The sequence below is a fragment of the Medicago truncatula genome, chromosome 7 (assembly GCF_003473485.1).
Source record: "Medicago truncatula cultivar Jemalong A17 chromosome 7, MtrunA17r5.0-ANR, whole genome shotgun sequence".
Classification (NCBI taxonomy): Eukaryota; Viridiplantae; Streptophyta; class Magnoliopsida; order Fabales; family Fabaceae; genus Medicago; species Medicago truncatula.
Window position 1 is genome coordinate 29,249,107 of NC_053048.1, and position 25,353 is coordinate 29,274,459.

The following is a 25,353-nucleotide window of genomic DNA, read 5'->3' on the forward strand; positions in this document are numbered from 1 at the left end:
ATGTTTTATTTAACAATCTATGACTGGTTTAAATATAGAGAATACAAGTATAGATTTTAGGGGGGAAATCAAGACATACCAAATATTAAAAAAAAATAAAAAAATAAAAAAAACACAGAAAATATGCATTATTAAAAGGAGAAAACCACATAATCTCCATCCCTTTCCTCATTTTCTCAAACTGTCCATTTTCTTTTATTTTTTATTTCTCTATTACTTGTTCCTTTATCCTTGCAACATCAGTGTGTGTTTTTCCCTCCATTTTTCTCTTCAAGGAATGCCTCAAATAATCTCCAAACTTGACTTTCTGGTACATCTTGGGATGTTGAGCATCTATCATATGATGAAATGGCTCAACTTCAACATCATCTTGAGGCAACAAAAATGATGCATTAGAAGTCCTTCTCTTGTTCTTATTTGTCACTGCTCTGTGTTCTACACTTTTGAATTTTCCGTTACTCAATATCTGCTCATATTGAACATTGTAGATATATGATTAATTAAGTAATTTTTTTATAAAAAAAAATTAAGAATTAATTAAGCTCAACTACTAGATAAGGTACCAAGAAACTTTTTTTATAATTAATTAATTAACTTTTTTTTATAAAGAAATTAATATGAATTCAGCATATCCTTGTTAACCTTAAACCTGAGTGATTTGTATGATAAACTAGATAATGTATTAGGAACTTAATCAAGATCAACTACTATTTAGGCCCAAACTTAGAAAAAGGACACAAGAGGTATTGTAAAGATTAGTATGGGAAAAATTGTAATTTGATCAAAGTAACTTACCATTTTCCCCATACTATTATTGAAGATTAATATGGGTGAAAATTGATTTGTATGTTTGATTTTAATCATTGAAGATTTGATTAAAGTATTTCAAATTATGTGTCAATTGAATCATCTTCCACATTTGATAAATTTTCACTTTTTCAAGATGAGGGTGTTACATTGAGGGATAAGATAAAAATGAATATACCTCTATAACATCTCCGATATTGACGACTATGGCATCTAATAATATTGGATTAATTGGTACCCAATTTCCTTTGTTTCGAATTTCTAACCCAGACACATCATCATCTTGCATGAGCAAGGTAATGGTGCCTGTGTCAGAATGCGAACTCATACCTAATACTTGCTCAGGTGTGTTGCAAGGAGGGTAATAGTTCACACGTAATGCTTGAATGAATTCTTTATGCAATCCAACAAGAGCATGCTTCTCTAACCCCATAATAATAGACAAAGAACTTAAAAGTTCCTCGCCAACTCGTTTCATTTCACTTGAATATGCCTCTATTATCTCCCTACATTAGGAAATGAATTTCATCAAAATCACAAAATGTGCATATATTGTTTAAAAATTTATATATGTACATATTTATTTTTATTTCAAAACACATACTTGAATCCATGTGGGGTTTTTGGCCAAAATCGGAGGTTCCTGTACTGATCGGGATAAATGAATAAAATTAGTGCGTCTCCCCAATCAAGTGTCTGCTCCTCAGAAACTACATAAGCTTGGCCATAGCCTTGTATGTCGTTTGAGAGCATTGCATATGTTTCCTTCTCTTCTATTGGAAGTTTGAAAAACTCATCTACTGCATCCTTCATTCTCTGTATGAGTTCTTTTTGCACACCATGATTCACTATCTGCATAGGTATATATTTGCAATCTTAACAAAACTTGATGAAAACCAAACAAAAATTTGACATACGTTCACAAATATGTCTATATATAAATGGATATTTTAGTAAAAAATAGGCACATTAAATACGCGAAAATCCTAACCCAAAAAAAAAAATGCGCGGAAATTATAGTTGATGAATTACCTGAAAGAAACCCCAGTCCTTGCATGCAACCTCAAGTTTCAGCAACTCTTCGATGCTCCCATTTGAAAGCTGTGTAAAATCAATGATAGGAATCTCTGAAGAAAGTTGAGGCATGTAGTTTACTTTCTCCATTTCTTCTTCATTCCTCACATATTTTGTTGGAACTTCCAAAGGATTCATCTTCACCATTTCTTGAACATTTGGAACTGGCAAAGATGGAGCATAAGTGGGTGCTTCTTCCATCTTTTATCTTTGTCAACACTCATTTTCAATTTGTTTGTTTTTTGTTAGTAGAGGGAATATTAATATTGTCTAAAAATAAATATAACTCTACCTATAGTCAATGATCAAATCAGTTTAGTATATTGCTTTGGATTTATGGAACATATATTGGAATTTCCAGATTAAATAAACTTCAATTGCTTGGCTAAGCTGGGATATTAACAAAGTCAGCTCATGTAAAGAAAGCAAAATATTTCAATTTGCAAACAAATTTTGTAGTTTATACAAATTAATCTCATAGTCTTACTACCTTTTTCACGTGCTATGGTAATGTAAAAGTCAAACTTATATCGCGAATGATTTTTTCTAGATTATCTTTGAAAAAATGTGGGTAATTAATCCATCAACTAATCAAAGTTAGCCACGTAAAATAAATTTGTAAGTGGAGTGAAAGATGATTTGTTGGTATAAACTTTTAGGTGTTTCTCTTTTTGTGCAAGATGAATCACTCTGGTTGAATTAATATATTACATTTTGGCTTATTAAAAATAAATTTGATCAATTATTTCATAAATTACCGACAATTAGCTTTTGTAACTTTATCTCGTGTAAAGAAAAGGAAAATAGCTTGATTGCCACATGTATTAGTTTATATACGAAAGAATAATTTAATTAGTTGTCTCTTTCGGTGCTTAGTATTGATACTAAAATTAAATTAAATTTGTGAAAATTATTGTGAATGTTTTTGGTGGTTCATATGCTGCAAGTTGTACAAAGTCAGCTGATGTTCGATGAAAAGAAAGGAAAATAGTTTGATTGCAACTTGTTTTGGTTTATTCAAGAAAATATTTATTATGGTCTCTTTCAAAGGTTTGGTACCCTTAAAAAATTGGGAGTATAATTATTATGAGCAATACCTCCAGATATCCACGTAAAAATACATATATCAATAGATTATCTTAAAAAGTATATATTGTTTAATTTCTTTTTCTTTTACTTTCGATCACTTTTGTGTGTGCATCCAAATCATTTTATTATTTTAATTTGGAGTTCTGTCAAACATTTCTTTTGTATCGTTCCAATTTTATCGGATGTCTTCAAAGGGATAATGTCAAATTATATGTCATACAAAAATTTGAGTACTTTTTTTTTTGAGCAAAAAAAAAAAAAAAGTTTAGTAAAGGAGACCAACTTTTCAAAATGTCTCTACAAAATTTAGCAAAAATTTTGAGCAAAAATTTAGCAAAAAAAAATTTGAGTACTTGTTTCTCTACAAAATGTCTCTATTTATAAAAATAAAAAATCTCATACAATTTAGTAAAGGAGACCAACTTTTCAAAATGTTTCACCAATGACCATTCCAGATAGTTAAATATATTTAATGTTCAAAATTTCCCCCGATCATTACGCGGATTTGGTGGTAAGTGTTCATACATTTTGATCTCATGGTTCTGAGTTTGAATCCCATTGTCAATGGCTAGAGAAGCTTTTTGGATGAGACACAACCACTTGACCGGAGTAATCGATTACATACCTTAAAATTTATTTTCTGGAGTTTTATGAAGAAAACGGTACTATCACTATGGTATGATGAATACTCCCTGTCGTTTTCAAAGTCCAATGTATCATTAAATGTGGCTTTACATATATTACCCTTATATATTTTTTGCTGAGAGAGAAATATATTGAATGAAGTATTAAATTATTAAGGTTATTATAGGAAAAAGATAAATTGTTGTATCAAAAGTAGTAAAAGTATTTGTTGTTTTGGTTTGTGTAAAAAGTCAAAATGTGACAATTAAAAGGGAACAGAAGGAGTATATATTAATATAAGGAATGCTAGCAACACTCTCTTTTGAGCACTCTCTCTAGCACTCACTTTTTTATTAGGTGAAATCAATGTATGTCTCACCACTTTATGTGGGTTCCATTTCCAAAGTGTAGGTTATACATTGATTTCACCTGATAAAAGAGTGATTGCAAGAGAGTGTTTTTCCTATTTTTACATTGAAAAAAGTGTCATATATATTGTGGAATCTTCAATTTGACCACTTTCCCAACTGCATTTATTGAGCTTCTGGAATAACCCAATGTAAAAGCAATGATACCACAACTCAAACCAAAAGTTTTGCATATAATAAAGTGGAGACAATGTTCAATGGATTTTCACTATATATTGCATGAGACTTTTTTATCTAAAGAAAAAATTGAGAGATTAATTTACTAAAGAGTCTCACATCAGATTAAAGAATGACTTTGTAAATGAAAGACATCTTTCACTTAATAAGATGGTTTCGTAGAGATGACATTGTGTTATCAATTCATAGATTCTTATTGAATTTCTGTTTTGTGTACAAAATTTCTTTATTAATTTCACACATGAAAGCTTGAACTTGTAGCTGTGAGTTAAAAGATTTTACTAATGCCAAAAAACTAAATTTATTAATTTTACAAATACCAAATCTTCACAAGTATATAGAGAAAAGAGTAAAATTCTATTTATTATCAATCTATCCTTGTTTTAAACTATAATGATCAAGAACAATAACTATTCAAGAACATGAAGAAAAAAACTTAAAAACATAACTATGCAAATTAAAAACAGAAGTAATACTAAAATATTTAGTTCTTCACTATAACTAAAAACATAATCTTTGCAATATTTTGACAGCAGCTTCTTCAACTTCATTTCGGCATCCGAATTCCGGTCACTGCGGCGGAGGACAGAAAGTGATAACATATCTTGGAGCCCTACATCTATTAAGACTACTAGTATCATCATAAGCATAACTATAAGCTTTAGGGCAAATAGCCTTAAAGAGATTAGCAAAAAGTGTAGGTTTACAAGTTTTAGGATCAGAATAATCTCCAGTGCAACAATATTTAGCAGATTGCATAGCCAAACAAGCACTTTTACAACCAACAACTTTCCCATTTCTCTTCACTTCAAGTGCTGATGGACAACAAACATTCAAATCAACTTCACAAGAAGCTATTCCACAACCAATTCCACCACCAACAGGTTTCATTGAAACAGGTAAATTGAAACCATCAACTAAACTCACATCATAGAAATGTAGTGGTGAAGATGATGATCCTAGTGTCATTTCAACTACTGTTGCTGGTGGAACTCCTCCTAATCCTGCACATTGTAGTTTACCAAAGCAATCACCTGTTAGACAGTGGCCGTTTCCGTCGTTGTCGAAAGTGCAGCCTTGTCTTCCCCATATTCTTCCTGACCATTTTTCTTGTACATCTAATACTACTTCGTCGCCGCTACCTAGATGAAATCCACCATCTTTTGGTGTCTGTTGCCCTGAGCCTCCTAGTATCCCTGGCCATACACTTTCTCCACAATTGTTCACTAGAATTAGTTGAGCACCATCTGCATCAAATAATAGATAAATGTTTAGAAATGTAACGCTTAATACCAAAGATTCTTAGATAGCAACATATAAGAGCATTTCCATGAGTAGCTAGTAAAAAAGGTTGATATTTTAAACATCTATGATCTGTTATGTATGTGCATATAATATCAACTATTGATTCGTTTATCAACTGTTGATATTACTTACTTTACTCTTTAAATTAAATTGTTCTTCACTTTAGAGAACTATGATTAGTCATGGTCGTCGTTCTGATAGTTGAACCCAGGACCTCAACGATTATACCACCGAGCTCAACCACTACGCCATGTTTTCAGCGTTGCACATTTCACAACGCTACTAGTATATATCTATATTTTACATGCATAATATATATAAAAATATTTTGGGTCCCAAAATTTTGGAGGTCCAACTCTATACAACTGTTTGCACCTTCACAGAGACGGCTCTGAAACTAGTCAAACATGATCTTGACTCTTAAAACTAACTAATAAACAAACACATAAGACTCTTTGCCATTGGCTCTGAAAAAATATAACTTTGTTATACTAAATGTATTCTAATTTTTGCTTGTGGACATTTATTACAAATAGAAAAATAATCAATGTGGAAGAAGTATTACCTATGAGTATGATGGAGCAAAAGGCCACCAAGTAGTAGAGAAGTGTTGAAGTTCTTGACATAGTTTAAGTTCAATTTTCAATCTGATCTAGTAAAAGATAAAGAGGCAATGCTACCTATTATATAGTGCATAAGTGACAGTGTGTGACAAGTGCTAACTTTTTCTATATAAAAAAGCATAAGACAGTTTTGTTACTTCCATCTGTGACCATCACTAAGCTTTTCCCTTTATTTTCTAGGTTACTTTCACCTTTCTCTTTCATAATAACATAGGAGCATATATGCATTGCTTCTTCTTGGAGATTTCTTTTTCAAGTAAATGTTTCATTAAAATAATAAAATAGTTAACATAGCTATAATCTATTTAAATAATTTGGAATTTTTTTATACAACTTGCTAGAAAAATAAAGCAATAAAGAAGTATGTACCATGTGATATTAACTTTAGTTTGATTAGGGAATGTTCTTATCATAAACTTCAATAATATAGTATTAATATAGTATTAAATATAACTTTGTTATACTAATACTAAACAGTTTTTGGTTTATGACATCAGCAATATCTGCTTCTATCTTAAAATGGAAAGGTACATGGCACACGTTATAAGATATTATGCCTTCTACTTTTTAAGCCTTGTAGCTTAAGATTTTCTTTTATTCTTAATGACACTTATGAGTGTAATTTAAATATTAAACAAAGTGGGTTGCATACTTGCATATATATAGTGACCGATAAAGCTTGATTAGAAGTGTAAACAGTATTATTGCATATGTACTTTTGTTACAATAGTGTTGGATATGTCTTTAACCAAAGAAATTAAGTTAAGTTATCATAACTTTTTGTCTTAATGTAGTTTTTTTAAATAATTTTGTATTAAATTAGGGAATGTTGTGAGATTTTATCTAATATTGTTTTGCAGCATAATAGTCTTGATAGGTGGTTTTGGCACCTCAAACGTAATTTGGAATAAGGAGGTCCCTCTGAAGGTTAATCTCTTTGTTTGATGTCTGCTTCGTAATCGTCTACCAACAACAGATAATTTAAGCAGGAGGCACGTTCTTCATACTAATGCCCAATTATGTATGGGAGGTTTTGGTTTAATGGAGGATATTGATCATCTTTTTCTATCTTGCGAATTTTTCCATAAAATTTGGTTTGGCATCTCTAATTGGCTTGGTTTTAGTATGGTACACCCTACGCATGTTGTAGAACACTGTCATCAATTTGAATATTTAGGTGGTTTTAAAAAACATATGCACTACTTTTCAACTCATTTGGTTAACAACTGTGTGGATGATCTTGTGTGAAAAATATGCACGGGTCTTTCATCAAAAAGAAGATTCGCTACAATATCTTTTAGACAAGATTAAGCTACAATCTTATTGGTGGCTGAAAACAAATAGAATTCATTTTGTTTTTAACTACCACTTGTGATGGCTTAACTCAGTTAGCTTGTTTGTGAATCATTTAGTATTGAGGTTGTTATGCCCTCTTCCTTTTCTTTTCTTTTTTTGTTTTGCTTTTGATGTAATGTGAATCTTTTCTTCCTGATTTTTGACACTTCTTGTGCTAAAAATCCAAGGATCTCATTAATATAATCCATTTCACCTTTTAAATAAAATTATATCAAATTAGTCATTTAAATTGAAAAAAGTTTATATTGTCGAACGATTTCCATTTCTCATCAGATTTTGGTACAAATTAGTGAACATGATCATTAAAAAATGTAAATTGTATCATCATCAACCTATCCAAATTCAAATAACATTCAAATTAAATCAATATAGGCTTATGAATTGATTCAAATGAAGCAAGAAAGGTGTGAACCAATTCACACCAAGTAAGACCGATTTGAATGAAAAAGTGTTATCTTTGACAAAAACAAGATGTTTATAGTGGGGCTTTCATTTGAGTTTCATATACATATATTTTTTAATAACCAATTTCACTTCATTCTTTCATCATTTGAATTCAAAGTTATTCATGGGTGTGTAAAGTAATACTAAATCAATAGTTGTTATTCATGGGTTCATGATGGACACATCCAAATATAGGTCCATTCTAAACACGTTACCTGTGTTGAATGCATCATTCTCATATCCTCTTTTTTAGTGGTATAAATGGATCTCACACAATATTTTGTATTATTTTACGCTTTTCAATTATTTAAACAATTCAACTACATTTTTCTAATATCCATATAAGAACTCTAAAATGGATCTCACTAATCTCGCAATATATTACAAAGTTATATTTTAAATTAATATATAAAATGTATAATTGAAACAAATTAATTCAAAATACAATAATAAGAAAATAACATATATTTAAAATAAGTCAAAATATCTAAATAAATAACGAAAACTAAATTAAAAATATATGAAAATATATTGAATAACATAATATGTATTTCTGTAAAATAAAAAAAATAAAAAAACAATATGCACTTTAAGTTATACAATATTTTTTAATTAAAAAACTATTTAGGACAAGGGTGGCTCTACAAGACAATGATGGTATAATGAGCAGTACTTAGCCAATATACTTTGATAAAATGGTATTGCCCGACATTTAATTTAAGCTCTTAAGGGTGTACTATTGAATTGGAATTTTAAGAGAATTTAAAAGACAATTTGATAATAAAAGAATTCTGTGGTATTCAATCAACTTTTGTTAAATAGGAAAATACTATGATCTATTTATGGAGAAGTATCTTTCATGCTAGATGGATTTTAAAGAAAGACAGTGCAATGAAGAAAACATCAAAATTTGAAAAGACAACTAGCTTCTAGATCAAGGCTATAGGGAGAGAAGCAATCCTGCTGCTACTATGATGATTATATCTTTGGTACCTATTTTCCTGTGATCGCGGTGTTTGGATGCTTCCAAAGACGCACTTCGACACTCCGTCAGGGAGCTCTAGAGGAGCCGGAGAGTAGAGCTGTTAAAACGGGCGGCCCGGCCCTAACGGGCTTCGGGCTTTATCGGGCCGGGCTAAAAACCCGGTTGAAAAAACGGGCTTGAAATATACTACCCGAGTCCGGCTCTACACGGGCTGCGGGTTAACGGGCCGGCCCGTATTAAAAATAACATTTTTTTTATATAATAAAATACTCCTATAGATTTTTTTATAAATAAATTTTTAATATGTTTAAATAATGTCTAGCACAAAAATAAATTGTAAACATTTTCGTACACTAGTCGTAAACTAAAACGGCGAGGAAAACAATTTTAAATAAATTAGATACGTTATGGTTATAGATATTTACTTCCCTAAAAAAAGTTATTGATATTTATATATTTGATCTTTAAAATTATAAACAACGAAACGAGTAAATATAATTTTATGTGTTAATTCATTGAATTTTCACTTTTATTTTTTACTTTGATAATCAACTAAGTAAAGAATTATTTGAAAAATATATATAATTTATAGGATTTTTTTGTTATGCGGGCTAACGGGCTACCCCGCGGCCCGTTCGGGCTAGCCCTAACGGGTACCAGGTTTTTTAGGGTCGGGCTAAAAAACCCTATTAAAATTCGGGTTCAATATTTAAGGCCCGAGCCCTATAAATAATCGGGGCTAAACGGACCGGCCCGTAAGACCTGGCCCATTTTGACAGCTCTACCGGAGAGGGATAAGGAGTTGAAGGACCACAAATATTGAAGAAACAACTAAGACTATGTGGATTGTCTAAGGAAGTTGGAATTTCTCCACTAAGATTATTCGTTTGAGAAATCAAGCTGTTGAAGATTTGAAATGTTTCCAAATTTTTTGAGGAATGTGACCACTAAATTGGTGATGACTATGAAAAATCTCTCGGTTTCCTTAAATTAGTTAATTACCTAAAGAAGCAGAAATGTTTCCCGTCAAAAAATTATGATCCAAGAAAAGGTTTTGAAGCCTAAAGACTAGGGGTTAACAAATCCTATTTTAATGGTGTTTAACAAAAAAAACTAGGGGTTAACAAATTTTTAACTGATATTTTAAATAATATAATAAAAATGAAAAAACAGTTTAAATGAAAGATAAAAATCTCCTCCCAAAATATTGTATTCCACTTATACATCGTATACATATAGATGTATACTAGTATCCGAAGAAAGTGATCAACTCTTATAATGATGATTATGAATATAATAGAAAATTACAAAATATATGATGTAATTAATCGATTTCAAAAAACATTTATATTCATAGAAATTGAAATGTCATATACTAAAATATAATTAACTCAAATTGGTTCCATGTTTGAAGAATATAAAATTTTGGACTTAAATCAAATACTTTTAGCCCCATATTTAGGGAATATAAAATTTTGAACTACCATCAAATACTTATAGCCCCTATGTAGAAGAAATATTGATTTTATTTTTTTTGACAGTAAACAAGAGCTTAACATTTCATAAAACATAGAATATTACATCCAACTAGTGTTGACATTGAAGGGACATTCTCCAACAAACTTGAAGAGTTAATACAAGAGAAATAGCCTACTAATTCATGATTTACAATACACATAAACTTTGTAGACAAATATGAGAAATTTGATCATAATTCACAACCTAACAATCCATTCATCAACATCTTCCATCTTCTAAAGGTGACAAAGGAGATATGAGAATCCAAAGTCTTTTTTCCTATCCAGTTACGGATAATTTTTTTGGCTTCACCACACACATTTCGACTATATTTGGTCTCGGATTTTTTCACTCTGTCACTCTGGACAGAAATCAGCCGATAAAAGGCAAAGGGGTTGAACCTGGATTCATCCTCATAAAAGGCAACAAAACTTGTATGATAGTTGCAATCAAATCTCAGTTGAGGCTAATGCTTAAATCAACCTAAACTTAAAGGTAGGACGCAAACCTTAGATAAAAAACACACAAAAAGAACAACAAACACACAAAAGATAGAGCAGAAACAGAACAACGTTAAACAAACCCAGTCGAGAATCACCCATGGAGGTTTCGGAGGTGGACGACTCAAAGATGAAATATGAGGAAGGAGGGTTATCCGGACTTCATCTGGAGGCTTCCGTGGAGGCCTTCCGAGGCTGAGATCCAGAGGTAAGAGGACAAATTCAGTTTTCTGCAAGATAGAGAGGTGTTGAAGCTTCAACCGCCTCTTCCGTATAATCATAATAACTCGAGGAGGTGGCTCCAGTGGTGGCCGTTTCGTTGAGGTGGAGGAGATCGCAAGGGGATGATGTTCACCTGTGAAAATCTCTTCCCCACAACCCTCTGTTTCATCAGCGACGCGGCCCTCTTCAGTTTCTTCCTTCGTAAGATCCATTTTGCCCCAAATCTCCATAGTTACAAAAAACACAAAATAAGGAGGAAAAGACACTAAATCGAAACACGAAGACAAACACAATGGAGACAAAGAACTAGGATTACCTAGGGGAGAGACCCATTTCAGGTTGGGAAAGCCAGAACAAGCTGGCGTAACCGCCTCCTCACACCCAGGAAACCCTAGAAATGATGGTGGTGGTATCACGATAAGTTAGAGAGAGAAGCGCTGCCTTCTCTCTACAAACACGTGAGTCGACTTCTATGGTATCTTCTTATCATTACGAAGAAATATTGATTTTGAACATTTTACTTAACATGTAGTTTTCACCGGATGTAGTTTCTGAAATTGGTAGTTATTATACTCTTCGTTGGAAGATAAGAATGATAAATAATAGTGAATTACTAAATTTATTGCTTCTTTTTCAGGGATAATACGTGAGTGTAGTTCGTTATGATTTTGGTAATCCGATTTTGAATGATTGTGGTGGTGTTAATTATAAATTTAAAGGTTTGATTATGTGGTTTTTGTTGAAGTTGAAATGATGAATTTTTAAAAGAACAAAAAAAAGTTAAAGATGATGAAGATTGATGAAGATGAGGGAAGAAGATGAAGAAAAGAAAATAAATCAGATGTTGGTGATACACAATTAGATCTGATAGACCTCATTTATCCAACGATCTCCTTTTTTTGGGGGTTAAAATGAATAAAATAGGACCAAATTGAAGGATGGAAGGAAGATAAAGGAACAATTTGGAACGTTTAATAGTTAGGGGACCAAATTGAAAACAGAAATAAGTTAAGGGACCAAACGATGTATTAAGTCTCATAAAAAATAAATACTACAAATTTTGATCAAATTGGTTCAGATTCGACCAGCAAATAAAACTAAAAGCACGAACGAAACAACTTAGTTTGAGTTAGATTACCAAGTTAACCTAATTAAGAATGATATTATAACCTATGATATTAAGAGTGAAAGGACATAAAAGAATAAGTATACCATCAAATTGATCATTGTCTTTGTAAGTCATTTTCAAATTAGTCATCGACTCTATTGATATTTTAAACTAGTCTTTGTCTTTATCAATTAAGTCTTTCATCATGTGACAAAAACATAAATGCAACGACCTAATTGAATTTTTTGTGACAAAGACAGAGACTAATTTAAAATAGAGTTTAATTGCGGTGATTTGACATGACAGTCCAAAACAGTTTTGCACACACAACCAATCAAAACATTCTGAATCGCCATATCAATTAATGATTTCAATTTATGTGTGTCAAACGTAACAATTAAGAATGTTTTGATTGGTTGTGCGTGGACTATCAACAAAACCACCATTAAACTCTTTAAAATATTACTAAAGTCGGAATTAAATTGAGAGTAGGGTAAGGAGATTAATTTGCTGGTTTACTTAAAAAATAACTATATATTAATATTTTTTACATAAATGAATTGGTCTTTGTTGTATTGTACCAAAACACTAGCTCAACCTAAGAATTTGTCACACCTAAACAAAGCATCAAACTCATTTGAATCAAATCCTAAACCTAGGGGAAGAAACTCGTGTTCTTCTAAACCCTCACTCTAAACCCATTTCAATCGCATCACATTCCTAAAACACCATTCTTCTCTCAAACCCATCACTCCTTCAACCAACAATGTTTCGCATAGCTTCAAAACTCTCCTCAAGAGTCTCTCCAAAAGCTCTTGTTTCTCTCTCATCAAAACCCTCCCCCATTTCATTCAGATCATTCAACACTGTTTTGGCCTTAGATAAAAGCTTAGCTGTTGATGATGTTGTTCGGATGAGTGAATATGCTTTGAGACAAGCTAGGTCTGAAAAATCAGGTCAGAAAAAAATTCTTTTATTTTTTTTTTTATCAAAATTTGGTTTTTTGATGACCCTTTTGTCTGTTTTGTTCAAAATTAACATCGTTTTTGTTTTTTTATTAGGTTTTTTGATGACCCATTTGTGTGTTTTGTTTAAAGTTAACGTTTATTTTTGGTTTTTTCATGACCCTTTTTTGTGTTTTGATGAAAGCTAACATCTTTTTGGTTTGTTTGTTTTTGTGTGAATAGTTGGATCGTATGGAATGGGTTATTTGGTGTTGAAGCATTGTCTTACAACTGAGTTAACCGAAGGAAATGATCCAAAACATGAAAATTCCAAAGGAATTGCTTTGCTTACTATGTCTACATTGTTTAGTGAAAGGTTATTTCTTTGAAATTGGAATTTTCATTTTTGTGCTAAATTTTGTGGTTGGTTGTTAAAACTCATTAGATATATGTTTTTCATTTAATTTTGTTAGAGGAGATTATGATGATGCAATTGAGCAGCTCAATGGTGTTCAAGAATTGAGTAATTCTTACTTGGGAATCAGAGGTAAATTCTTTTGTTGTTTACTGCATTCGCTAGAGTTTTTGTTTTTATTTTTAGTGAGATTTTTTTTGTGTTTTTTAAGTTGTATCTTGGTTTCTTGTTGTAGTTGCTGCATATGAAGCTCAGGCAGGACTTCATTTAGAGTTGGAACAGGTTGATATCTGTTAGTCGATGTTAATTACTTGGCTGCTTTTTTACAGAACAATTGTGTTTATTTAGATATTTTTTCAAACATAGGATGATATGGCATCTGCGGTGGCTGATAAATGCATTGAGCTTGTGGAGAACGAGAAAACAGAAGATTTTGAAGCTCTAAATGTTCGTGCTAGAGCGATTAAAGGGCTGGTTGAACTTGTCAAGGGAGATATTAAGTCAGGTAGTACTAAAAGCTAATTGCCTATTTGTTTTCAATTTATTGCTGATTTGTGATGAGTGCTTATTATGCATGCTCCTGTTGCAGCTGAACCTTTCTTTGACAAAGCTCTCCGCACCAAGCTATGCGATGGTAACTTTCTTTCTGTGGTACTGTATCAGTCATTCTTTGACCGTGGATTGATGTTTTGTAAATTGTAATGTAGGCACTGCTGCTCTTTCGTATGCGGAGTTCCAACAAACTAGGCAGAACTACTCAATGGCAAAAGAGATTTACCAGAATGTTTTAGAAGGAGCCACTGAACTTAAAGAGAGGGGCAATGTATACTTAGGAGGTGGTAACATGAGCATGGAGGGTTTAATGATGCAAGCCATGTGTGGTTTAGGACAGCTTGAATCACATTTGGGGTAGGCTTCATGGTTTTTGTATGGTTTTCCTTACCAAATGTTCGTTTTTAATTTTTATGTCGTCTTACGTGCTATATCACTAATAATTAATAACTTCTGTTTTAGGAACTTCCGTAATGCAGAGGAGCATTTGACAAAGGCAGTGACTAAGGCAGATCAGATCTATGGTGAGTTGTCTATTCTTTTGATCTGTTACTGTTGCCTGAACTCAATTTAAAAGTTCATGCTGCATTATTACTGAGCCTGGTTGTGGCATATTGTTCCTAATATCTTGTTGTTCTGTATTTGTTGCAGGCGAAAAACATCCCAAGCTGGGTGTTGTCTTAACAAATATGGCTCTTATGTATAGGCGTAAAGCGATTGAGCAGAAGTCAAGTTCGCTTGTGGTTCAAGAGGTTAGAACTCTGAATATTGAGTTTTTAACGAATATAATTTGTTAAAAACATCCAGTGATAGTGAAACCCCATTTGTTTTATGGTAGATTTTTTTTCCAAAAATATTAATGCAGGATTATTTACTAATAAGTTGTTAGGACTGAAAATGTGAATGTGGGACCAAAAGGGCAAATAGTACCCAAGCACCCATTGTGCATAGTTTTATGAGGAAAATATAGGAATGTGGAGCGTGGAATGCAACTTGGCAGAGGGGGAGTCTATTGTGTGACTTGTTTCCGATATAAGGGAATGTGAGAGGAGAGAGGGGTATCATTCGTCATCTTTTCAGTTAAAAACTGTTATAATAAGAATCTTTAGATATTCTTTAATGGTACAACTCCCTAGATTGATTGTTATTACCCCTAGAGTATACAACTTCCTAAGCTAGTGTTTACTCATTAAGCATTCAATGTATTTATTGTAAAACCATTATAAATACAAGGTGTGTGATCTCATTATAGACACACATAATACACATAGTTTACATTCTTTTACAGGAACCTTGTGGGTTGGTCAGAGAGAGGAATGCCTCTCCTCTGAGGAGCTTTGGTTTTGGGGGTTTTTTTTTTGAGAGCTTGGTTTTGGGGTATAGGGGTTTAGTTCTGTAATACAAATATTTTTAAGTAAATATTATAACATTAAAACTTCTCATGGAACATCAAAACTAAGTCTTGTCCCTGTGAGCTTAACTCAGTTGGTAGGGACTTTGCAATTGCATTATATATGCAAGGTCTAGGGTTCGAACCCCGGACTCCTCACTTATTCACCATAAAAAGGGGAATTTCTAGCCACTAGGCTACTTGACAAAAAAAAAAAAAAACTAACAATGTCTCACTTGAAATTTTTAGCATTGCCATGCTTTTTTTGATGCCCCACCTATAATTTTTATTGCAATTCAATTTGTAATTGTAACTGGAAAATCATTGACAGGGTCTGTACAGAAAAGTTTCAGAGATTTTGAAGTTTCCACCACCTGAAACTGAATCTGAAGGTAATATTACTGTGCCGCTTGGTTACCTTATATGTCCACTTATTATGTATTATCTATATCTATAAGATATGTACGCAATAAGTCATTATGGTTGGTGGCCGCTTAGAGATCTCAGTTTGTAGAACGTTATTGCACTGTGCTGGTGTTTCATTGCCACAACCATGTCCATTTGTGGCCGTTTGTGTCGCTTTTGTGACTTTTCAACACTTATTTTTTAGATTTCATCATTCACTGACATTTAGTGTCAGATAATTGGAAACCGTCCTCAACCGCAACACACACACACACACACACACACACACACACACACACACACACACACTTCTTAGTTCACTTTAATCATACTCAATTCCCTGTTCTGTTTTTCTAGACTAGGTTTTTAACTATGAGTGTCTTTAATTTTGGGAAACATTTATATTTGAGAGCATATTTTTACATAAAACATAAGGTATTTATTTTAGATATATAATCTTCAGAATAGAAGCCCTCTCATCACCTGCTATCTATCAATAGCGTTTTTTATGGGTCTATTATACAGATGAAATGATACCATAGTGTTTGTCATGGACTATATCTACATGTATATCTTTAATTTTAGATCTCTTGTTTTTTTTATTTTTTTGACGAAAAGATCTCTCTTGTTAGTTAGGCCTATATACATGTTTCTATTGGTTCTCTTTGCTTCTAAATATTCGAACATTTTCATTGCATCTCTAACTATAACAGGTCATCTTCATACACTCCCACACCACTTGACACAAGCTTTACCATTTTTTCTACAATTGGAGCTATCTCAACCTTTTCTCCACCGTTTATTTATTTCAGTATTAAAACCTAACTTTCTTTGTGTAGGTGCTGCTGCTGCTAAACAGACGGTAAAGAGAAATGATATAGTGGCTCTTGCAAGCGGTATGATGAATTCTTTGATCCTTTATACTCTATGATGACTGTGTTATCGATGAGTGATAATTATGCATGTCACAATGAATGTACAAATAAAATGATTTCTTAAATCAAGTAGAATTTCTCTTTCATAAATATCAAATGGTAACAATTATAGCCACTACAGATTGATATATATCTTACTGTATATGGTATTGGAGAAATGCTTAGGTGTGAATTGCGTTCTATATGTAATTCAGATTGCCTACAAGCATAAAGACATGCTTTCGTAATGTGGCTCATAGTATGAGCCTCATACAATGTTACATTTATATCCTGGTAAAACACCATTTTAGTCTGAAATTTCAGGGGTCGAACAATTTGGTTTTTGAAATTAAAAAAATTCCAAAAGATCATCAAATTGAAAATCCTGGTCAAGTTAGTCATTTTGGGTTAGTTAATTTAGTCCCTGAAATTTTCTTGAATAAAATAATGTGATAGATAATTTTCAATTTCCTTGAACATTTTAAAATTTATTGATTTTAGAGACTAAATCATCCGGTCCATATAATTTCAGGACTAAATAAATTATTTACTCTTTTGTGGAGTGCCTATGTTAGGTGGTACTTACCTAAAAATTCATGGTGGCTTAATCAGCTCATATTTTCATGTTATACAATGAATGGGAATTTTTAAATTCATCACTCTGTTCGTATGACATTGTCCATGACAGTGATTATATTTATGACGTGTTCAAGTCTAAGGCTCAATGTATGCTTGCTTGTTTCTTAATCCTGACAATTTTTGTATATTGACATTGAAATTGACTAGTTGCTCGATATTATAGGTGGTTATGCAGAGCTACTCAGTGTCCAAGAAAATCGACAGAGTGAAGGAGAAAAGATGAAGAAATTATCCGACTCTTTATGGAAAAACAACAGGATGTCTCTTGATGATTTTCTAGGAAATACAGAAGCAAGTATATGTCCGGTTGTTGATGCTCGTATTTCCAGGCTTCTGTGAATTGATCCATCTTCTGCTGCCATCTTGCTGCTGAAGGTTTAGGTTGGAGTATTGATTAATGAAAAAAATGAGCTAATTTTGTTGAAAATTAGTTCATAGTGAGTGGTTCTTGTAGTTAAAATGTTATGTTGGCATATACTATGGTATCCATTGTCATGTACATAACATTTCTAAGGCGTATAATGACACGAAAAGTGGTGACTATGGTGAAGCAGCGGATAAATTCTTTATGGAAGTAGTAATATCCATTGTTGGATATATTAGTACTTTAATCAATGGATTAGGTTTATTATTGAGAAATTGTTAAAATTCAAAGTTTCAAAGTATGGTTAATTACCAGTTGCAATTAAAATTGTAGTATAGTCCTCTGAAATTTGAGGGGACGGTACTTTTATTTTATGAGTCACTTTAGACAAAAGCAAGCGATTTGTTTTTGTATTTATAAAAAAAAAAAATTGATCATTTTTGTAATTAGGCCCTCGTGTGCATCATCATAGCAAGTGTATATAAAAAAGCATCAATTCTTCAAGGTGATCTCCTCATGTGCATCATCCACCTTCAAAAGGAAATAATATTATTAAAATGCACATTTTAAAAGAATTAAATTAACTTCTGTTTTCATTGGTGACATCTCCTATCTTAATTAAATTTTATCATCCTTAAAATTCTATTTGTTACCGTCTTAATTGGTATCACAAGCCTTATGACTGCTAAATACAAACTACTGAAAACTTTTGAGTGCCATTGAAGTTGAAGAAAAGATAAATGAGTTTATGTTTCTTAAGGATGAATCTCTTACTTTGGATCATAATCAATTAAGGCATAAGAACGTTAAGATATTCACGAGGGATATCCATGAAGACAACGTCGAACCTGAAGAATCGAAAGATGAACGTTCATGGAACTCTAAAGTGATGGATATGAATGAAGACGAAGTTTAACTAGAAAGTGATGGTCTCGAGCACCATGCGAGTGACCTTTCAGCAGCGAACACCAATGGAGTGTCACAACCAGAAGAATACTTTTCATCACTTAATTTGTATCTGTTACTTACCACCAAATGTATCACATCAATCCAATATTCAGAAATGTATTTGTTTCCAATGCCGCTAACCGTCCTCCAGCTGTTTGATGAAATGCCAAAGGGTCATATAGCTGTTTGGAATGAACAATGAGATGGAAAATGTTACTTTTGATTTGTCTAAATACCTAATTTTGATATGTATTGCTCCTGGAGTTTTTAAATTTTGGAAGGCATGAACATGTTGTGGTAAATTCTCCTGTCATTATATCTTTATTGATGAACGGTAACTGTGCTCAAAGAGACGAATCTCTTGGTGAAGGAGATTTGGTTGTCCATCAATATCATTTCATTATCTTGCTTTTGGTATGAACATTCCCTTAATTGGGGAATGACAAAATTGTTTGTAAAGACGGCGCTCACACTTTGATGAAGTGGGTATTGTCACTTCAACGGTGCAGGTGGAAGCACAATCCTTCACTTTTTCCTAATTCCCTATAATGGATGCTTGATCCTTAAGATCACCACTTGTAAGCTCTGTTGCACCAGCACTTCTGATTGAAGGCGTGTCCCAGTGTCCGACAAGTGTGGTGTCAGACACTGACAATACACCGACACTTGTGATTACAGTGAATTATGTCATTATCTCAAAATTTGATCGGTGTTGACGTGTCCGTGTTAGTGTCGTTTCCGGTGTCTGTGTCCATGCTTCATAGCTTGTAAGGAATTACAACTCCATTCTCCACCATGCAGGTATGTTATGGGCTTTCAGTTTTGTGCACCTAATGATACTTCCCTCAAATCTATTGCTTACACCAATTATGACCATGATATTGAGACCCATTGTCATATTGCTGCCCAACTTCTCTGTTTTTGGTGGTGGAAGGGATTAATGCCAATACACTTTTCACTTTCTCTACGAATGTTGGAACAATACTTGTGGAAGAAGTCTTGTCTGCATCTATGAAAAAATTTGTTGGAAACATGGTTGCTGTGTTAATGCATCTTGAGTTTTATTCCTTGACGAGGCGGGATCTGAATATAAAATGTATTCTCCAGTATCATGAAGACACTATGACGTTTATTTCAGATTTAAAGGCTTTGAAATTCTTATCTGAAAGTTCTGCCAGGATAATTAAAGATGCTTTTAGAACCATGTGGCTCAAAAATTGGCAAAATCCAAATGCATGTTCCATTAATCTTGTGTTGAGCATTGGTTTTATCATTTTAGCCACAAGTAATGGAAAACAAAAACCTTGTTACATGCTACAAAATGGATCAGATTCACACATCTCTACTATTTTGAAACTGCACTGTTGTGAGGCACTGCCAATCTCCATTGGAATCACACCAGACCAACCTGCCTGTGCTGAAGTTCAAAGTGTAGGTTCTATTGCTGATGTTGCACTAAATTTTAACATGCTGGTGAAAAATTATGGACTTGTGATGCTTGGGAATAAAATTTTATGCATAGTTGATAAGTTTGACCATGATGGATATATGGATGTGGCAGAAAGAGTAATTCAAATTTATGTAAAATGGTCAAATATATGTGCAGCAGCCCCCTTTAACTGAGGGATATTTGCTAATCTTTCAAGAAACAAAGTTGGTAGCTGTGTTACATAGGAAAATGGTTGATAGGGGAACTATTGTTGTTTCTCAAATTATGTTCAAATGGAGGAATTTGCCTCCTAAACATGGTACTTGAAGTTTGCTGCTAATATTGACCCTGTTATGGCTATTCTACATCGGAAAATGATCAATTGGGGAAGTGTCTCTGCTCTTAAAGTTCTAATCAAATGGAAAACTTTGCCTCTTAAACATGGCACTTGTGATTATTCATCCTTGAGGACGAGGATGTTTGAAGGGGAGGGTATTGTTACAGGAATGAAGTATTAGTAAACAAGTATTAGTGAGTTAACTTATTCTAAGTATTTGTTTTACTCTAAATCATTTACTCTTTTAGCCTTGATGGTTGTATTTAAGAAGGCATTGGGCCTCATTTGGTAATCAATCAAATATTTCAACAATTATCTTCTTCTCTCTAAAACCCTAAAACTCATTCAATACTATTCTCATATGATTTCTCTTATGTATCGAATTCTATTCTAAATCATTAGAATTCATACACTTGAGACTTGGATTTTTTAGTTTCAGGGATCAATTTAGAAGTATGAGTATCATGTTGAATGGAAAATTTGAAATTAATCATTGCATTCGTTGGTATCGTATGAAGTCGTCTATGAAGATTATGATGTTTTCAATTTTCAGGCTTATTCTATGCATCCCGATAACTTAATCTTATATGTGCATATACTGAATTATTGAAGTGTCCAAGAAAATAGAACGACTGAAGGAGAAAAGATGAAGAGCTTGTCCGAGTCTTTAGCACAAACAGAATTTCTGAAGATATTTAGTGGTTGGTTTATTGCATTTGAAAGTTTTTCAGGTTATTTCTTTGTTTACCCTTTGAATCTCTATGATATTACTGAATAATAATTGTAGTCTCGTTCATCTACTCAAAATAGATGCAAACTTGAATACGTAAAAGTATATGCAAAATCAGAAGAAAAGAGTTTAATGAAAAAAAGCTTTCATGTATCTATTAAATTATCTACTCAATCATGATTTCACTTTTCAGATAACAAACTCTCTTTAATCCATTTTATCAAAATCTAACACAATACAAAATCCAAACGGACCAATTAAGCACCAATTTCATGTGCCTTTTGAAATCAACGACCACCAGAGAGAACAGATTCAGCAATAGACACAGAAGTATATGGCACTGTCTTGTCCTCAACAAGTTCTTGGTGCCCAAAAGTTAATCCATAGGAAGATAAACTAAGCAATGACAAATCTGGTAAAGGTAAATCCCTCTCCAAATACTGCACAACTTGTCTCATACTTGGTCTAGCCAAAGGCTCTGAATGTGAACACATCAAGCCAAGTTTCAACACCAATTCCACCTCTTCAGACACATAATTTGTTCCTAAATATACATCTTTAGCCTCAAGAATTTCACCTCTTTTCAAACATTCAAACACATGATCAACTAGAACTAGACTCTCATTCTCTCCTACACGACCTATAGGCCTCCTACCACAAACAACCTCAAGAAGAAATGCACCAAAAGAAAACACATCAGAAAATTTAGTAGCCTTACCTGTTCTAATATGCTCAGGAGCAAGATACCCTACAGTTCCTACCAAATGAGTTGTGTGAGGATCAGCACCATGATCATACAACCTTGAAAGACCAAAATCTCCCAATCTAGCATTAAATTCAGAATCTAACAACACATTACTAGCTTTTATGTCTCTATGGATAACAACTTTCTCCCATTCTTCGTGAAGATAAACCACAGCTGAAGCAACACCTTTGATGATTCTAAATCTTTGACTCCAACTCAACCTCACTTTTGGTTGGTTGTATAGATAGTTGTCTAAACTTCCATTCGGCATGTAATCATAAACCAAAAGTAACTCGCTTTTTCGCCTGCAATAGCCATAAAGTTGAACAAGATTCCTGTGCCGAAGACGACCGATACTAACAATTTCCGACACGAATTCCCTCATCCCTTGTCTTGATTCATGAGACACCCTTTTCACAGCAACCTCAAGTTTGGAACTTGGCATCACACCTTTGTATACTCTACCAAATCCACCAACTCCCAATAGCCCCTTTTCCCTGAAACCCTTTGTGGCAAAGTATAGATCTTTGAACTTAAATCTATGTGGGCCATATTCTTGTTCCCAATCTTCAAGAATCTCAGAAAACTTCTTCCGTTTGATATAATAAATAACCCCTAAAGTTATCATGAATACCAAACTTAGGAAAATTAAAGGCAACCCAACAGTTGAAATTTTTGACTTTTTTTTATAAGGAAATTGAGAGATTACAAGGTTTTGAGCTTGACCATTAACCTTAAAACTCCAACCAAGAATATAATGAGAAGCTGCAAGTAACCCTGTTGAAGATGAGAATCCAACATACATACTATTGTTAAGAATTGGAGAAAGATCTTTGGTCATTGATAACGAAGGTCCTGTTGGTTTAACAACATAAACTGGAGCTAAAGTAACATCAATCTTTTTCTTCACTCCATCATAATCAATCCATACCTGTATAGGATTTCCACTGGAAAGGTCTACTGTTCTGATTTGACCATGATCATCGTAATAGGCTGCAGTAGTTGAGACAACTGATTTCAGATCATTGATATTAATACCATCGTGGTTATTGTCAACATCACCAAACTCAAAATCTTTAGAAGTGTCAAGTTCAACACCAAAAACATGGTTGCCACTGTTTCCATTGTTGGAATCATTAAAGAGACCAAGGTATTGATTTGGTAGTGAATTTGGTAGCCCTTTTGTTGGAGAAAGAACAAAAACAATTCCATGGCCAGTAAAAGGTGGATATTGAGGTATTATGGCAAATACAAAAGTAGTTGAGAAAGAAGACACACTTTCACTGGAAGTGTTTTTGAAAACTATTGGATTTGGATAGAAAGCATGACCTATTACTTGTTCTGTATCATTGGTGAGTCTTAGTATGCCATCTGAGGTTAACTCAGCAAAACCATCAAGATATAAATGTGATGATTGGAATCCATTATAGATGAAACTGTTATCTTCACTTGCTACTAATGTAACATGAAAAAACAACATAAACACAAGTTTGAGGAACATGATTATAGTTTGAGAATGAATAATGCTTGTGTAGTTCTGTTCGGTGTTTATTATTTATAAGATTTTGTCCTAAGTGAAGAAAAAATTGCAAGTCTAATTTGGGTCCTAGTAAGAAATGTCCTGGAACATAACTTAGCTACGAATCATTTCTAAAAGAAACATCACATGACATGGTTACTAAAATTGCCTTTATCATCTGTGAGTCCTACTAAGAAATATCTCATTTAGTTTAGTAAAAATGAATGTGTTACACATTTGAACCACAAATTTTCTTTCCAATTGTAGTAGTGGGTAAATGTTTTTCAATGTTTACATATTAAGTGTTTGATGCTAAATTGAATATGTGAAATCAAGACATCAGTGTTGTCTAATATTCCAGCTCAAATTAGAACAGACTTTTTTAGAAATAGGATGGATTTACCTTATTTTAGATTTTGCTGAGTTTCTTAAATTCCCTCTTTTGTTTGTATTTTGGTTTTTTCTAATATATTTTATGGAGCTTGCTTCCCTGGCAAGTTTCCTTTGTTTAAAAAAAGAAGCTTATTTTGTGCTAAAACTTTAAAAAACTGTCATTTGGTCTATATATCTAATCTATCTATATAATCTTAATTGCCTGAATTTTGGTTAGCCCTTCCAGCCATAACATCCATTTATTTATTTTTTTTGTATGAAAGTGCACTTGAAAGGAGAGGAATTTTTAACGTGAGAGATGAGAGCAATCAATAACAGCCGTTAGATTAACATTAACTCTTCAGATAATTTTTTTGTTTAATTTCAACATCCCTCCTATGTTGTCTCACCCACGCGCTCATTCTGCTTCTCTCTGCACTCTTGGTTTCACGTCCCGTCTCCTCTGATTTCGTTTAGCAATGGAAATATGGAATGAAAATTACTCTAAAAATTAACATAAGAAATTAATTGTTGCCTGTCTCCTCTGACGAACACGAATTTTCTATGAACCTTCTGTTTCAAGTTGAAACAGTAACAATATAACAATGATAAGCACTTTCCTTCACCGCCAGAGGTGCATTGGTGCCGCTCAGATTGAGCAATCTGCAATTTTGATGCCATTCAAAGGCAATTTGGATTCAAATGCGAACCAGAGTCAAATCCTCAACAACCTTTCCTTGCCATAAGCAGGGCTTCAAGAACTTTACATCTTCAATGCCGCAAATGCAATTTACTCTCAAATTGGTAAAGGTATTCTTTACCTAGGGCTTTGGTCAGTTTACTCTCAAATTGTTTCAAACAAACTAATGTGGTTGAATTATTTAATTTCAGGGATCATTTAAGAAGTATGAGTATTATGATAAATGGAAAATTTGAAATTCGTCACTGCATTTGGGCTCATTCTAGGCATCCTGATAACTTAATCTTATATGTGCATATGCAGAATTACTGAAGTATCCAATAAAATAAAACGAGTGGAGGAGAAAAGATGAAGCATTTGAAGTTATCTAGTGGTTGGCTTATTGCATTTGAAGGTTATTTCTTTGTTTACCTTTTGAATTTACTGAATAATAACTGTAGTCTCGTTCATCTACTCAAAATAGATACAAACTTGGACGCAATAAAGTATATACAAAATCAAAACAAAAAAAGTTTAATGAGAAAATGCTTTCATGTAACTGGGGATGAAAATGGGCTAGGCAGGTCCGGGCTTTGTAAGGCCTAAGCCTTGCCTACTTCAAAAATTATAAGCCTGGGCCTGACCTATTACCCATCATAGGCTCATTTTCAAGGCTTGGCCTGGTCTTTTTAAAGGTCTAATGAAGCCTGG

The 25,353-nt window shown here is 33.0% G+C and overlaps 4 protein-coding genes across 4 annotated transcripts; 1 reads left to right on the top strand and 3 right to left on the bottom strand.

Annotated features, from left to right (window-relative positions):
• Positions 1–26: 26 nt before the first annotated feature.
• Positions 27–2,226, bottom strand: LOC25498525 (2-oxoglutarate-dependent dioxygenase 11). The gene is made up of 4 exons (XM_013593452.3): positions 1,840–2,226; positions 1,412–1,659; positions 986–1,313; positions 27–466 (listed from the first exon to the last, which is right to left on the bottom strand). Exons 1-4 carry the CDS (start codon positions 2,080–2,082, stop codon positions 203–205), a joined length of 1,083 nt encoding a protein of 360 aa, XP_013448906.2. The 5' UTR covers positions 2,083–2,226; the 3' UTR covers positions 27–202.
• A 2,311-nt stretch (positions 2,227–4,537) lies between these two features.
• On the bottom strand, positions 4,538–6,325 carry LOC25498526 (thaumatin-like protein). The gene is made up of 2 exons (XM_013593453.3): positions 6,070–6,325; positions 4,538–5,446 (listed from the first exon to the last, which is right to left on the bottom strand). Exons 1-2 carry the CDS (start codon positions 6,128–6,130, stop codon positions 4,770–4,772), a joined length of 738 nt encoding a protein of 245 aa, XP_013448907.1. The 5' UTR covers positions 6,131–6,325; the 3' UTR covers positions 4,538–4,769.
• A 6,507-nt stretch (positions 6,326–12,832) lies between these two features.
• Positions 12,833–18,264, top strand: LOC25498527 (uncharacterized). The gene is made up of 12 exons (XM_013593454.3): positions 12,833–13,216; positions 13,448–13,580; positions 13,678–13,751; positions 13,855–13,901; positions 13,986–14,124; positions 14,209–14,253; positions 14,327–14,528; positions 14,634–14,695; positions 14,823–14,923; positions 15,893–15,953; positions 16,806–16,862; positions 17,683–18,264. Exons 1-12 carry the CDS (start codon positions 13,027–13,029, stop codon positions 17,856–17,858), a joined length of 1,287 nt encoding a protein of 428 aa, XP_013448908.1. The 5' UTR covers positions 12,833–13,026; the 3' UTR covers positions 17,859–18,264.
• A 2,891-nt stretch (positions 18,265–21,155) lies between these two features.
• LOC25498529 (L-type lectin-domain containing receptor kinase IV.1) lies at positions 21,156–23,708 on the bottom strand. The gene has a single exon (XM_013593456.3). It carries the CDS (start codon positions 23,571–23,573, stop codon positions 21,615–21,617), a length of 1,959 nt encoding a protein of 652 aa, XP_013448910.2. The 5' UTR covers positions 23,574–23,708; the 3' UTR covers positions 21,156–21,614.
• Between the last annotated feature and the right edge of the window lie 1,645 nt (positions 23,709–25,353).